At 65.9% G+C, this 15,136-nt stretch overlaps 3 protein-coding genes across 3 annotated transcripts; 1 reads left to right on the forward strand and 2 right to left on the reverse strand.

Moving 5' to 3' along the window:
- Nucleotides 1–120: 120 nt before the first annotated feature.
- On the reverse strand, nt 121–1,472 carry MXD3 (MAX dimerization protein 3). Its single transcript, XM_038150563.1, has 5 exons — nt 1,309–1,472; nt 1,203–1,232; nt 990–1,104; nt 726–891; nt 121–643 (listed from the first exon to the last, which is right to left on the reverse strand). Exons 1-5 carry the CDS (start codon nt 1,470–1,472, stop codon nt 534–536), a joined length of 585 nt encoding a protein of 194 aa, XP_038006491.1. The 3' UTR covers nt 121–533.
- A 183-nt stretch (nt 1,473–1,655) lies between these two features.
- On the reverse strand, nt 1,656–6,995 carry LOC119706430 (lateral signaling target protein 2 homolog). Its single transcript, XM_038150132.1, has 12 exons — nt 5,603–6,995; nt 4,990–5,130; nt 4,778–4,915; nt 4,485–4,687; nt 4,313–4,402; nt 4,118–4,207; nt 3,900–4,001; nt 3,336–3,817; nt 3,131–3,244; nt 2,881–2,979; nt 2,652–2,764; nt 1,656–2,571 (listed from the first exon to the last, which is right to left on the reverse strand). Exons 1-12 carry the CDS (start codon nt 5,993–5,995, stop codon nt 2,440–2,442), a joined length of 2,097 nt encoding a protein of 698 aa, XP_038006060.1. The 5' UTR covers nt 5,996–6,995; the 3' UTR covers nt 1,656–2,439.
- A 444-nt stretch (nt 6,996–7,439) lies between these two features.
- On the forward strand, nt 7,440–14,858 carry FAM193B (family with sequence similarity 193 member B). The gene is made up of 10 exons (XM_038150084.1): nt 7,440–7,713; nt 8,976–9,215; nt 9,863–10,085; nt 10,268–10,477; nt 10,746–11,160; nt 12,089–12,284; nt 12,668–12,904; nt 13,416–14,415; nt 14,524–14,599; nt 14,721–14,858. The coding sequence occupies exons 1-10, from the start codon at nt 7,513–7,515 to the stop codon at nt 14,815–14,817; spliced, it is 2,895 nt and encodes a 964-aa protein (XP_038006012.1). The 5' UTR covers nt 7,440–7,512; the 3' UTR covers nt 14,818–14,858.
- Nucleotides 14,859–15,136: the final 278 nt, after the last annotated feature.

The raw sequence follows: 15,136 nt of genomic DNA on the forward strand, positions 1-15,136 counted from the left end.
GCAGAGCCCAGCGCTGCTCTCCACTCTGGGGGTCCAGCCCTCTGCAGGGAAGACACAGGCCAGGGTTTTACCAAGTGCCTTTACTATAAAAGTGCTGGGTCTGTACAAGAGAGCGGGGTGGCTGCAGGAGCATGAAGGCATGTTGCTTAATGCACTCATTTCCCCTTCCTGGCACTCCAGGGGCCGGAGAGCCTTCCTGTAGTCGTGTCTGCAGTGGGCAGCACCGCCCCATACCCACACCAGGCAGCCCCCAGACTGCCCGTGGGTGCACAGGGGAAGGCAGGAGCGTGTCCTCAGCGACAGCTGGGCCTTCTTCCAGCACCTCTTCCAGTGCCTTGTGGTGCACAGCAGGTGCCACAGCGCAGTGCCAGCCCCATGCACCCAGTGCCACAGCCAGTGCCACCCAGCTGTGGGGGGGTAAAGCTGGTCTCTTGCCCCCGTCTGTGGCCCCTTAGCCTGGCAGCTGTGATGAGGCTGCCGGGGCTGGGTTTCCAGCAGGAAGGAGGCAGGCAGGCAGTGCAGGGAAGGCAGCGTCAGGACGCGGGGCTGTGGGGGCTGGAGTAGCTGTGGTCCCTCCCGGTGCCAAAGCTGGGCAGCAGGTCCCCGCTGAACACCACGCCATCCACCTCCACCTCGGCATCCTCTGGGCACGGGGGAAGGCCGGGTCAGGCCCTTGGCTGCTTTCCCTCCCTGTCCACCTTCCTTCTTGGTTTCCCCTTTCTTACCTTCCTCGGAGGGCTCTGAGAGCTGGGAGGAGTCCAGGCTGTCAGCCCGTGCCCGCTCCCCGTCAGCGGGCGAGAGCAGCGATTCCAGCCGCCGCTGCAGGCTCCGCTGCCGGTCCCGCAGCCGGTCCTTGGCCCTTCGTGCCCTCAGTTCCTGCTCCTGCAGCCTCTGTGGGGCCCGGTGAGCCATGAGCGGAGGCCGAGCTGGGCGGCCCTGTTGCCACACAGGGACCTCCCGAGCGATGCCGGTGCCACCGCCCCCCTCACCTGGATGTGAAGCCGGGCACGGTGCAGGAGGCTCAGCGTGGTGGAACGGGACGGGCCCACGCCCAGCGGTACCTGCTGCTTCAGCCGCTCCAGGCAGCACCGGAGCTGGGCTCTCCTGCGGCCGGGCAGGGGGGAACAACACGGGGGTGAGCCACGGAGAAGCACGGGCCCTACCACCCCCTGCGCCGCCGCTCTCCCCCCACGCCCCCGTACCTGTGCTTCTCCAGCGCGTTGTGCACCGACCTGCGGAAGAGACCCGGCTGATCAGCACCGCCGCCGTCCGTCCGTCCACCCACCCATCCACTCGCCCACCGCTCACCTGACGCTGCCCACGGCCCGGCGCGACGGCGCGGGGCAGAGAGCGGCGTAGCCGTGCTCGGCCTCGGCCAGGCCGAGCGGGTGCGGGTGCCCGCGGTGCTCCAGGAGCTCCAGGAACTCGGCCGCCTGCAGCAGCACCTGGATGCGGCTGCCCGCGGGCTCCATGGCGGGAGGGCGGGGGGGCCGCGGCCCGCGCGCTCATTGGCTGCGGGGCTCCCCGCGCCGCTGACGTCACCTCGGCGGGCAAACAAATTCAGGCGGGAAAGCGCGTGCTTCAAATTTGAATCGGCGGGAGGGGACGGCGCGGGCCACGCCCCTCCCGCCTCCAGGCCACGCCCCTGCCGCTGTTTAGGCGATTGTTACGCAGGGCCACGCCTCCCTCCGGCCACGCCCCCGGGAGAGGCGCGCCCGCCCACGTGCGCGCCCGGTGACGCGCGGGGCGCGGCGCGCTCGTGTCCGCCCGCGCGGGAGCGCGCACGCCCTGCTGCCCCGGCCCCCTGCCCCCGGTCCACGCGTGTCCCCGCGCCGGCCGCGCCCACCGGCGCGCCGGGGATCGCCGCGGCCCAGCCCCGCACGGCCCAGACAGACGGGTTTATCTCTTTATTAAAATCCAGCGGGTGCAGGCGATAGGGAGGGAAGGGGAGTGCCGGGCCCCAGCTGCCGGGCACGGCACAGCACGGCACGGCACGGCACGGCACGGGCGGCCCCGGGGCACCCGCTGTCATGTGAGGGCTGTTTGCACCTTCCCAGGCCAGGCCCCGGGGGGAGACTCTGCCCCTGGCCCAACAGCAGCCAAAGTTCACCTGAAAAAAAACCACCACGAAGCACATTTCCAGCCGGGGGGCAGGTGCACGGCGGCAGCAGGCAGCTCACCCAAAGCCGAGCAGGCCACGGTGCACCAGGAGAGGCGGTCCTGCGCCACCATCACCCCGCATGGGCTGCCACCGTGTGTGGGGTCCTGCCCCTGTGCATCGGGGGGAAGCCGAACACCAGGTGGGGGGGTCCTGCCGCCATGCCCACCAAGCTCTGGGGAGAGTCACGGCGCCCAGGTGCTGCCCGGCAGCCCCGGAGCGGCCCTGGGCACGCAGCTGTGCGGCCTCCTGCGATGCAGATCTGGCAGAGGGGCTCTCTCTCACTGGCTCCGGGCACAGCGGGATGCGGGCGGGAGGTGCGTGGTGTAGCAGTGGGTGCAGACACGCACGGGTTTGCTCTGGCCATAGTAGGGCAGCACTGCGGTGTTCGGTGAGCAGCGGGCACAGAAGATCTGCCGAGAGGCCAGAGAGGGGCTGAGCAGAGCTGGGCTCCTCGGGGAACCCCACGTCCCCCATCCCAACCCCGTCCTACCTTGCCACAGCTGCGGCAGTGGTGCCGGCGGCGCAGCAGGGTGAAGGGCGAGCGGCAGGCAGAGCACTGGCTGCACGTGCTGTCCGGCACCCACTCGGGCAGGTGACGGGCACCTGCTGGGCAGAACACGTCGGTAAAAACCCCTCAGCCTGGCTCCCCTCACAGCCAGACCCCCTAAGGCTCCCCTCACACCCTGCCCCAGAGGCACAGCACCAGGGCAGCCCCTCACCTGCCCGCCGGAGCCTGGCAGCCTCTGCAGGGCTGGAGCACAGTGGGCAGTCAGCCACACGAGGGGCATCTGTCACGCAGGAGTCACCATCTTTCTCTTCTGTGGGGACAAGGGTTGTGGTCCAGCCAAGCTGGAGCTGGCAGGCACGATGGCCACGTTTTTCCCAACTAGGGTGTGGCCTTGTCTCAGCAGGGATGGGCGATGGGCAGGGCAGAGAGGAGAGTCCCACATGTCCCTGGGGATTACTCACCGCTGTAACTCTGCTCCTCCGAGGGCTCCGCCTGCGAGCACACGATCTTGAAGACCGTTTTCAAGATGCTTCGCATGTCACCGGCAAAGTTGGTCTGGAGCTGATCAGCCACCCCTGCAGCAGGAGGGTGGGGGGTCAGGCTGCTGGGGGGATCAGGCTGCTGGGGGGATCAGGGTGCTGGGAAGTTGGCTTGGGGGTCACTCACCCGAGATGCAGACGAAGAGGGTGTGCAGCATGTCCTTGGTGCTGCTGTAGCGGGAGCGCAGCTCGGAGCAGCGGGCACCTGGCGTGGCATTGACCCCCATCCCTGGGCCACTCCCAAGGGGCTGGGGTCTGCGCAGGGGGGAGGTGACCATGACACCAGGGATGGTATGAGATAGCCCTGGCCCAGTGGACAGGGATTTGCCGTCTTGGCCCTGTTCCCTGCCCACTGCACACCCCTGCTGCCAGTCGGTGCCCAGGTCGTCCACGGCACTGGGGGGTGCCAGTCGTGTCGTGCAGGTGGGGAGCGGCTGGGTGGTATTGGGAACCTCCAGAAGACTGCAGGGAGCAGGAGGGTCCACACTGGGCACAGCTGCCCCCCAGGCTGGGGGAGCATCTGGACTGCAGGGCTCCTCCTGTTCGGCTGTGCACAGGCTCCTCTCCAGCAGGCAGAGCTCCTCTGCTGACAGCACCCACAACAGGTCCCTGCGGGGAGGGGTTGGCATCAGCCCCATGTCAGGGCCCCACTGCTGCCCCACAGCCCTGCCCAGCGCCCCTCACTGCCCACCTGATCTTCCTCAGGAGGTTGTAGAAGGGGCTGAAGACCCGGGACATCTCCTCAGGGCTCCGCTCCAGGCTGAGGGGTCCCTCGGGGTAGATGAGGAGACCGCTGCGAGGAGACAGACCCAGCTCATGTCAGGGGCTGCCTGGGACCCCAAGTCCCCGTGAGGAGAAGGGGCTGGTACAGGGCAGGGAACATACCCCTTCTCCAGGGGCTGCACCCACCTGATAATGGCCAGGCGAGGGATGGTGAACATCAGCAGTGGTTCATAGCCATCAATCATCTCCTGGGTCAGGTAGCCCAGGTGCAGGGCTCTGGGGACACACGGAGCCTTACAGTGGATCTGAGCCTAGGGATGCTGCCCATCCTGGGGGCTGGAGTCCCTGCAGCCCCACCTGCCACACAGTGCCCTCACTCACCTCTCCACTGTCTCACAGAAGAGCACGATGATCTCCTGCTGCCTGTAGATCTCGTCAGGAGACTTCACTGCCACCAGCGAGGACACGTAGCTGCAGAGATGGGGAGACTGTGAGGCCCCTACAGTCCTGGCACAGCCCCCCACGACCCCAGCACCCTAACCCTGCCCCTCACCTCAGCTCAAACTCTGCAAAGAGCCGGTCGAATTGGATGAGCACAGCCCGGACAGGCTCTGGGTAGGAGCTGGGCTGGCTCAGGCTTTGCTCCCGCAGCACAGTCCGGACCAGCTCCAGGCTGCACAGCAGATTCCTGGCCTGGGGCCGCAGCTGTGCCCCATCTGACTCTTCCATCTCCAGGAAAGTCCCAGCCAGGAGACACTGCCGGGATAGGGACTGTCAGCAGCCAGCACCCAGGCAATGCCCGGCCCCAGGGTCAGCTCACGGGGGGTGTCCATCGCCCGGGCTCACCTCGGCAGCAAACAGCATGTGGTTCCCCAAGTTGTCCACCAAGAGCTCCTCGGGGAACTTGACCAGGTAGTCACGGCTGTGCCGCTGCGTGGGGATGCACTCCTCCATGATCCGCTCCAGGACGGCCAGCAGGTGAGCCTGGGGACAGCAGGGGTGTCACCCGCGGCCTCCCGGGGGACCGAGTCGCAGCGGGATCCGGGCTGGCCCCGTACCTGGCTGACGTGGAGCTGGTTGAGGAGCACCAGGTACTGCTGCGGGTCCAGCTCGGCATCCAGCCCGTTGATCTCGGCCACCACCCGTGTCACCCTCTCGTCGGCAAAGAAGAACTGGGAGAGCAGGCGTGGGTCGGAGCGCTGCGGGAAGAGCAGAGGGGCGATGGTGGGGGCACCCCGCATCTGCCTGTGCTGCTCCAGCGGGATCCCAAACCTCCCGTTCCCACAGGCGCGGGAGGGATCGGACCCCACGGATCCACGAACACCTACTCGGGCAGGTACGTGGGACCTCCCACGGCAGCTTTGGCTCCTCCCGGGGAGCGCCGCCCTCCCCACCCACCCGTGCCTCAGTTTCCCCGAGGGCAGAGCAGGATGAACAAGCTCAGCCGCATCCCGGCAGCTTTGGCACCGATCCGTGCGTGGCTGTAAACACCGGGAAAGGTCCTCCGGAGTCCCCCCGCTTCCTCCTCCCGCTCCACCACGAGGGATCCCGGTCGTCCCCACCGCTCCCGGGACCGCCGCAGCTCCTGGATCGCCCCGACGGGATGGTCCGGGGGCTCCGCCGGTCCCGGGCGCAGGGAGGGCGGCCCGGTTTGACCCCCCCCGGTCTCACCTTGGGTCGGCGGAGCCATCGGCGGAGGGCAGCGGGCAGCATGGCGCGTCCCGCAGCTCTGCCGCCGCCCGGCTCCCCGCGCCCGCCGCTCGCCGACGGGGCGGGTCGGCACCGGGCACCGCCCGGGGGGCGGACCGGAGCGGTGTCCGCCCAGTCCCGGCACCGGGACGACCCGTCCGCTCCTCGACGGACCGGTTCTCTGTGATGGGAAGGGTGAGGGTGCGTCTGCCGTGGGGCGGGATGGGTTGCACCGCCGGCTTTCCTTCCCGGTCTTAGTTCCCGTCTCAAATTCCCGACTGCGTGCCCGGCTATCCTCCCCCGGTTCCTCTCTCCCCGCAGCCCGACAATCCGGGGACAGGGACACCCCAGCGCTTCCCAGAGCCCGCCGAGCATTCCCGCAGGGATGGGGAGCCCCGGGAGGAGCGCCCGCAGGTTTCTGCGCAGGGCACGGGGTGCGGAGCGGGGAATGCAGCGGGAAGGGGGTAAAGTGGCCCCTCGGTGGGACAAAGAGGAATCAAGTGGCCAAGAAGAGGTGCCGGGGGGAGTACTCGGGGTGTTGGCCACAGCAAACCATCCTGGCTGTGCCAAAGGACGTGTTTGCTCCAGACCTGGCACTGCTGGCCACAGGATGTGGGTGCCGATAATTCAGGTGGCTGAAAGCCTAATGGGCTGGAATCATGGGTAAAGAATCCGTGGAGGATGGTTGAACAAACACGGCAGTGGCACGTCCTCGGCTTCAGAAAGTCCCTGAGTCACGGCTGTGCCCTGGCTGTGCTGGACGGGTGCAGGTGTGGGACTGGCCCCGGTGTTGGGGCTCCCTGTGTACCCCACAGACTCCGCCTCTGTTTTCAGAATCCATGGTTTCAGAGGTTTTCGGGAACCATGTCGTGGTTCCTGTGGATGGGGATCCCTGAGGACACAGTGAGACTGGAGCCCTGCTTGTCCCACAGGTCCCCACGGATCTGGGCACCACAATAAAGAAGAATAAAGCTGTTAGAGAGTGTCCAAAGGAGGCTGCAAAGAGTCTAGAGGGGAAGTCATGTGAAAAGCTGCTGAAGTCCCTTGGTGTGTTCATTCTGGGAAAGAGGAGACTGAGGAGAGACCTCATTATGGGCTGCAGCTTCTTCAGGGGGGGCAGCCGAGGGCAGCTCCAACCTCTGCTCTCCGTGGTAGTAACAGGACCCGAGGGAATGGCTAGAGCTGTGGCAGGGGAAGTTTCGATTGGATATTAGGAAAAGGTTCTCTGCCCAGAGGGTGGTCAGGCACTGAACAAGCTCCCCAGGGAAGTGATCATGGCCCCAAGGCTGACAGAGCTCCCGGAGCATTTGGACAATGCTGTCAGGCACAGCGTGAGATTCTTGGGCTTGTCCTGTGCAGGGCCAGGAATCGCAGAATCATAGAGAAATTTGGAAGTGACCTGAAAGATCATCTCGTTCCACTGCCACTCACAGGGACACCTTCCACTATCCCAGGTCGCTCCAAACCCCATCCACCCTGGCCTTGAACACCTCCAGGGATGGGGCAGCCGCACCTCCCTGGGCACCCTGGCTGCCTCCCCACCCTCACAGGGAAGACTTTTTTCCTAATATCTAATCCAACCCTGCTCTCTTCCAGTTGAAACCCGAGGAGCTGCCCTGTGATGATCCAGCCGGGGATGCGATCGCGATGCGCCCCGGATCCCGACTGGGGCCCCGGCGCCTTTAGGGAGCCCCGGGGGCGGATTCGAACCCGCGGCGCTGCCGCCACTCCCCCTGCCCGCCAGGGGGCGCCGCGCTGCCCTCTCCCAAGATGGCGGCGGCGGCTTCACCTCGCCGAGCGTTCCCCCCCCCTCCCTCCCTCCTTCCCGCGGGCAGGGGCCGGACGGGCCGCGCCGCCATATTGGCTGTTGTCCTGGCTGCGGCGGGCTCGCCATGACTCGCCGGCGGAACAAGGCGGCAACGGCGGCAACGGCGACGGCAGCGGCGGCAGGTGGCTCCGGGCCTCGCCGTGACAGGATGGCGGGTCCCGACGTCGGGCCTCCCCCGCCGCCGCCACCACCGGAACCGCCCGCCCCGCCTGAGGTGGCGGCGGCGGCGGGCAGCGGCGGGGAGTCGGGCAGAGGCAGCGCGCAGGTACCGGGGTAGCGCTGCGGCGGGCACGGGGCTGGCTCCGAGGGCGGTTCAGCCTGGGCGGGGATGGGGCCCTGCCCCTTGCGCCCCATTTCCCCCGGGCCGTGCCCCATCCCCGCCCCGACCCCCGGCTCGGAGCATCCCTGCGGATGGGACTCGGAGCGTTCCCAGAGCGCCCCGCGGGAGGGCCCAGCCCCGCGCAGCCCTCACAGCCCTCACAGCCCCGCCGCTGGGCGATGGCAGGTGGCTCCAGCATCCTCGCTCGGCGCGCTTCTCCCTGCTGGACACACCTGGCTGCCGCCACCTGCTCCGGGCTGTGGGCAGGGAGGCGGGGGTGGGCGCCGGGCGGGGATGTGCTGGGTGGATTGGGGACGGCCGTGGTGTCACCAGCCGCGGTGTCACCCGCCATGGTAGCTGTGTCAGCTGGGACACGGGGTGGCCCGGTTGCTCCCCCCTCGCCGTGGGTGGGCAGGGGGGCTGTGCCCCCACTCTGCTCTCCTTGGCCTCTGACCTTTGCTTCACCTTGAGCCTGCAGACGCCATCTGTTTGGCAGCAGCGGTTCAGTGCACGGCTCATTGTGGCAGGGCCCCACTGCGCCGGCAGACAATGGGGGCCCCCTCGCCCGCGCCACGCCGGGCTCGTCACGGCTGTCAGGGCTCCAGCGAGCCCGAGGGATGCGGCTCGGCTCCTGCAGGGAAGCCCCAACCTGGCTGTGCCTGTGCAGGGAGAGCGTGAAGCAGCACGGGGGGCTGCACCCCACCCTGGCGCATCAGCACCGCTGGCTGTGCAGAACAAAGAGGCGGGAGTGAGGGCTCGGGGCTCTTGGGTGACACAGTGGGGGCATCTTTGATGGGCGAGGAGGGAGAGGTGAGGCTGTCAGACCCACCCTTCATATCCGTGTGTGGGATTTCTGTGGGTCTTGCTTTGCCATGCAAGTATCCTCAGTCTCACTGTACCAGAGGTGATGGTGGGAGGGGAGTTGCTGATGGCTTCCCAGCCTTGCTTGGTGGCAAGGCTGGCTCTTTGGCATGCTGTGATCTTCCCAGAAGTCCAAACACTCCCAAGCTGGCACATGGCAGGTTGGCAGCAGCTGGTCAGCCTGAGGCTGCTCTGCTCCAGTGGGAGAAGGTGCAATACCACATGTAGCCTGTAAGATTTTCCTTGGTTTGGTGTCAGCGTCCTGAGGTCTCCTTCACTGTCTCATCTGCCCCACATCTGCGCCGGATCACACCTGGGTGACTCACAGTCTGTGTGTCCTTCCTCAGGTGCTGCCCACCGCCAACCAGTCCGTGCAGACCTGCTGCCTGCTCTGCCACCGGGAGCGCAAGGACTGGGGAGGGCCGTCCCACAATGGGCTGGTTTCCCCGGGCGAGAGGCTGCCACCCGACTTCGTGCCAACGCTCGTGCAGAACCTCCTGGGAGAAATGCCACTGTGGATCTGCCAGAGCTGCCGGAAGAGCGTGGAAGAGGAAGAGCGGCGGGCGGTGCAGGAGCAGGCCCTGGCGGTATGCGCTTACGCTGCTGGGGTTTGAACGCCAGGGCTGTGGCTGTAGGAACAGGGCACTGACCGCCCTGTGGCACTGACTGGGTCTGTGGGTCCCATCCTCACTCTGAGCTGAGTGTCCCAGACATCCCAGCCTTCACTTCCCTGCTAGGGCTGCCTCTGGCTCAGCAGGGGCCGGCCCTGTTGGAGCAGTGTGTGGTGCTGTGGAGGCTCATCCAGCAGCTTGCCATGGCTTGGAGCTGCCGGGCTGGCAAGGCTGGCAGTGCCACTGCTTTCCTCTGCTGCACGTTGTGCCGCATCCCCCGGCCCCAGGGCTGCTCCCTTCATGACGCAGAGAGAGGCAGTGGCTGCCAGGGCAAGTGCCTGCCTGTGCGTGGGGCTCGGGTACAGGAGCTGGCTCCTGCCTGGCTTTATTTAACCCTGCCCTGGTGTGAGTGGGACCAGCACAGGGACACAGCACAGGTGTGTGGCATGGCCCAGCCTCTGTGAGCCAGGCTGTGTTGGTGTTGGATGGAGGGGATGTTTGTCACTGCCAAGACAGTGATGAAAGTGAGCGCAAGCCCTGCTGCAACGGAGGGAGCCTTAGTGCTGGCACCTGGGGGCCAAGGGTATCCCCTCAGCCGCTTCATTCTGTGTTTCCTTTGATAGGTCTCGTTATCCCACACATCCTGCAAGTCGCAGTCTTGTGGGGGTGGCTCACACTCCTCTTCCTCCTCCTCCTCGTCTTCTTCCTCCTCGTGCCACGGGAACTCAGGGGACTGGGACCCCAGCTCGTTTTTGTCTGCTCACAAGCTCTCGGGCCTCTGGAATTCGCAGCACACCAACGGGACCGTTCAGGGCAGCCCCCTTGGGACTCCCCCAGCTGCACTAGGTGAGCTGAAGCTGGCTGTGGGGTTAAGCAGAGCTTTCTGCCCAGTTCTTGGCTTAGGTGGTTTCCTTGTGGGCAAGTGTGGGCAGGCTGGGCCTCTGAATCTCAGTACCAGCAGCATATTGGGCCCTTTTGAAAAAGGCAGATGGTGCTGGGATTCAGCCCCAGCTCTGCTTTCCTTCCAGGCGACAAGCACCCCGGCCTCGCTCTGTCTACGGAGTGCGCCAGCCAGGTGTCGGCCATGGCGCCGGGGCTGAAGGCCTGTCCCTACAGCCACACGGCCTCTGCCACCTCCAGCAACGCCACACCGGGCTCGCCTCTGCCTACCTCACTCGACTTCTGCAAGACACTGCCGAAGCAGTTCAAAAGCTTGTGCCGGAGGGCCACCCCGCCAGGTATGTGCCCAGGGACAGCACCGGCCGCAGGCTCCCAGCCTGCTGCTCCAGAGCCTTTCCTCTTGCCCTGTTCTCCATGGGGCAGGGCTGGATCCTGTGGGGGGGGGGGGGGGCACAGTGACTGTGAGCAGGGATGGCTTCTATCCCAAGCACCCTGATGTCTGGGAGGAGAAACAGCTTTTGCAAAGGTGGTGGGTGGCTCTGAGCATGGCCTTGGTCCGTGCAGCACAGCCAGTGTCTGACTGTCTCTGCTCCTGCCTCTCTGCAGGTGAGGCCTTCCACTCCTCAGAGCATCATCAGCACTCCGACCTCACTGCTCCTCCCAACAGTCCCACCGGCCTCCCCTCGCAGCCCCCGGCACTGATCCCCTCCAAGCAGACGCCTCCCCATGCGGGGCCCTTCAGCTCCTCTCCGCACATCCCGCTGGGCACCTCCTCGCAGGCCGCGCTCTTCCCTGCTCCCAGCGCGCAGGCGGTGGCTCCCAAGCCGGCGTCCGAGTCCCCTCCGGCCAGCGCGGCCTCGCACAGCCCAGGGCCGTGCAAGAGCCCTCACCTGCCCCCCGCCAACGTGCCGCTGCTGAAGATGCCGCCGCCACTGTCGGGCTGTGCTCATCCCTGCAACGGGCACTGCAGCACTTCACTCATCCCTCCTCCTGCCTCGCACCAGCTGCCCAGCACCAACAGGTGAGTAGGGGAGCCCTGTCTACTTCCGGCCTCTCCTTGTGGGGCCACGTGCCTTTTCTCCCATCCCTGACCATGGATGCACTTGTCCCTGTGGAGGGACTGACTGCCCTGGCATGGTGGTGCAGGAAGCTGCTGTCTTTGTGGGCCAGTTCCACTGCTGCAGAACGGAGGTGAAGCTCTTTCTCTCCCAGTGCGTGTTCCTCCTGCGGTTGTCCTTTGGTTCTGTGGTGCAGAAGAGGCTGTGCTTCTCCTCCAGCTAAAAGACCCAAAGGAACACCCTGATCAGCCTGCGGTTGGCCAACAAGATCTATGTCAGTGAGACCTGTCAGGCAGCTGTGGCACTGAGCAAAGGTCCTCGAGAAGATGAAGCCTGTGGACTTGTTCTGCTCACCTGTTCCTCTGGCCCTCTTTGGGCTGCCTGTGCCCTGGAAGAGAGTACATTGGTTCCTCTCTGCTAATTAGCTCTCTCTGTGGAGAGCCAGTCAGGTGCTGAGCTGGATCTTGAGGAATGATGCTGTGGGCTGTGCCTCCCTGTCTCTGAGCTGGGTAGCCTGTGCCCTCGTGAGCTGGGCCTGCCTCATTCGGGGATGTCTGGCAGCTGCACAGTCCCAGTGTTCCTCACCTGTGCTGCCCAATACTCCCAGTGAGTACCGTGCCCTGCCCTGCTCCCAGCCCAGGGCGAGGGCTCTGCTGCACCAGCCTCCTTCTGGCCAGAGGCCCTGAGGGCTGGGAGAGACACATTGCTGCTCCTGTGGGCTCCTTGGGCATCTTCCCCAGAAGAGGAGAATGCAGGGGAGGGGGTTTGTTCTGCAAATCCTGCTTGGGCACAAGCTTCCCCAGGAGGGCTGTTCCTACATGCATAGCATGGGGCGATTTTTGAGATACGCTGGGGCCTGCTCAGCTCTCGCCCTTCTCCCCTTCTCCTCAGGGACCCCTCTTGCAAAGGGCACAAATTCCCAAACGGTACCGGCTGCCACCCGCCGCAGCCCTGCGAGGCAGACGAGGGGCTCGGGGAGGATGAGGACAGCAGCTCCGAGCGCAGTTCCTGCACCTCCTCCTCCACCAACCAGAAAGATGGGAAGTTCTGTGACTGCTGCTACTGTGAGTTCTTCGGCCACAACGCGGTGAGTGAGGGGCTGGTCTGCAGCCCCCCCTGGTCCTTGCTTTGGTGGGGAGACATCACTCAGTCCCTGTGCCCAGAGTGGGAGGTGGGCAGGTCTGGCCGCAGCTGTTCCCTGCAGGCACGTACAGCCCCCATTTCCTTTCTACCCTGCCTGCTGGTCCCTTGCTCCCGACTCGCAGCCACCTGCCCAGCCCCAGGGCTCGGAGCAGCCGGCCAAGCCCTGTGGCTTCCCGGTGGAAGAGCTCAGCAGGGCTGTGCTGACTTGTCTTGCTGAGACTGCGGGGAAGGGAGTGGCTGGAAGGTCACGGGGGGCTGTTGGGGGAGCTGGGGCTGCCTGCCCCTCATGCTGGCTGGTGTCTGGCTGACAACACTTGCCTTCCACAGCCCCCGGCTGCTCCCACGAGCCGCAACTACGCTGAGATCCGAGAGAAGTTGCGTTCTCGCCTCACCAAGAGAAAAGAGGAGCTGCCGCAGAAACTAGGGCACAACAGCAGCTCAGGAGAGCCCGCTGTGGACCACCGCAATGTGGACGAGCTGCTGGACTACATCAACAGCACAGAGCCCAAGCCCTTGAACAGTGCCAAGGCAGCCAAGCGAGCACGGCATAAGCAGAAGAAGAAGGTGAAGCTGGGCAGGGGCTGGGGCTGCAGGAGGAGGGCCAGGCAGGGCTGTGCTGCTGGCAGGGCTTTTCCTTCTCTTCCTTGCATCCGTTTGGGTTCTTGAATTCTGTGTCACTCTCACCCAAGGTGGCAGCAGTTCCTGTCCCCGTGTAGGACTCCCCCTGCCTCTGCTCCTGCAGAGGGTTGCCCAGCTCTGCTGGGTGCCTTGGGCTGCACTCTCCAGTCTGCTCCATGCCACATTCTGACACTGTGCATCTCTGGTAGGGAGAGGCGGCGCCATCATGGCTCTCCTAAGTGGCTGGTGCCCAGAGCAGTGTCAGGTGTGCAGTGTCCAGCTGTTGCAGTGCCCGTGGGGGAAATGGGACAGTTTAGGGGTTGTGGAAGATGAGGTATAGCTGTGCTGAGCAGCTGCCCTTGAGTTTGCTGTCAGGTGAAGCTGGAGCAAAGCTCTGTGTCCTGCACCTGTGGTTCTGTGGCCCAGCCCAATGATCCTCATGGCACCTGTGTTGCAGGAGAAGGAGAAAGCCCAGCTGGAGGCAGAGGCCCAGAAGCGGGCAGAGCGTGCCCCTGCAGCCAGCCAGGCCAGGGAGCCGGCCGAGGAGAAGCTGCTGGAGTGGCCAGAGCTGGAGCTGGAGCGGGTGAACAGCTTCCTCAGCAGCCGGCTGCAGGAGATCAAGAACACCATCAAGGACTCCATCCGGGCCAGCTTCAGCGTCTACGACCTCAACCTGGATGTCAATGACTTCCCCAAGAAGGCAGCTGTCCTAGAGCAGAAGAACCTGCTCTCCAACCTCAACGGGTCTTCTGACCTGCAGGACATAGACCTGGCGCTGGCCCCGCTCAGCCTGGGCCCTGCCAAGAGCCACACGCTGCTGCGGGGTGAGCCGGGCCCCCGATGGGGCGAGGGGCCCGGGGAGCCCCCGCCGGCCGAGAACGGCGTGGTGAAACGCCTCAGCGCCGTGCCCAGCCTGTCCCGCATGATCTGGGTGCAGTCCAAGGCCGCGGACTCGGCCGTGGACGCCAACGGGCTGAGCCCGGAGCCCAAGGAGGGGCCGCAGCCCAAGGGGCCGGAGCCACCGGAGTCGCTGCCCGCGGGGAGCCGGCAGAGGAAGAACAAGCGGCAGAACGGGCAGGCAAAGAAAGGGGAGGGCAGCACGCCCGTGCCCGGCGGCCAGGCCCGGCTGGAGAGCCCTGGTGTGAAGGGGCAGGTGCTGGGAACCAAGCACCCTTCCAAGGCCAGCGCCCCGGAGCCACCGCGGGCGAGCGGCTGTGCCGAGCCCGGGGAGAGCGGCAAGGGGCAGCCTTGGGGCTGCGGTGGTGCCGCCAGGGTGGAGAAGGAGAGAGCCAGCGAGTGGAAAGGCCGGAGAGGAGAGGGCAAAGCGGAGCTGCCAGAGCCGGCGCCGCAGCAGCCACCTGCCCTGGCCACCCACCTTGCCCTGGGGGGCTCCCCCCAGCCCAAGGGCAAGAGCAGGAAGAGCCGAAACAAAGTGGAGAAATCCAATACCTCGATTGGTGAGTGCTGGGAGCGCCGCTGTGCACCACCACCCTCCCGGTGGCCCCTTGCCCAGCCGGCAGCCTCTCCCTGCCCTGCAGCGCTGACCCTCTGCTCTGCTTTCCCAGATGATGTGTTCCTGCCCAAGGACCTGGACGGGGCAGAGATGGACGAGACTGACAGAGAAGTGGAGTATTTCAAAAGGTGAGGAGAGAACCGTGCGGGGCTGAGCTCTGCCGGCAGGGCTGGAGGCATGAAGGGGCTGGGAGCTGGCTGGGGGTCCCGATGGGCTGGGGGCTCACCGGGGCTGTCCTCTCCCTGCCAGGTTCTGCCTAGACTCGGCCAAGCAGACGCGGCAGAAGGTGGCCGTGAACTGGACCAACTTCACCCTGAAGAAAACCACTTCCAGCGCAGCCCAGTGAGGTGCGGAGGGGCCACCCCCACCCACCCACGGCCGCTCGCCTCTCCTCACTGTGCCCCCCGCCTCACCTTGGTGGGGTCCCCTCCTTCGCGGGGGGCCCCGGTGCTCTCCTGCCCCGCGGGGACCCCCGGGGCTCCCTCCATCCTCCTGCCCCTCCCCGCGGGGTGATCCCGGCCGTCCCGTCCCCCTCTCCGCGGGCACGCGGCTCCCCGTGCCGCGGGGAAGGACCGTGCTGGACCCAATAAAGAACTTTTTAATTTTTTATTTTATTTAAACCCCGGTGTCTGCTGCTTTCTGCCGCGCCGGAGAACTCGGGGGGG

Source organism: Motacilla alba, chromosome 13 (genome assembly GCF_015832195.1).
Source record: "Motacilla alba alba isolate MOTALB_02 chromosome 13, Motacilla_alba_V1.0_pri, whole genome shotgun sequence".
Classification (NCBI taxonomy): Eukaryota; Metazoa; Chordata; class Aves; order Passeriformes; family Motacillidae; genus Motacilla; species Motacilla alba.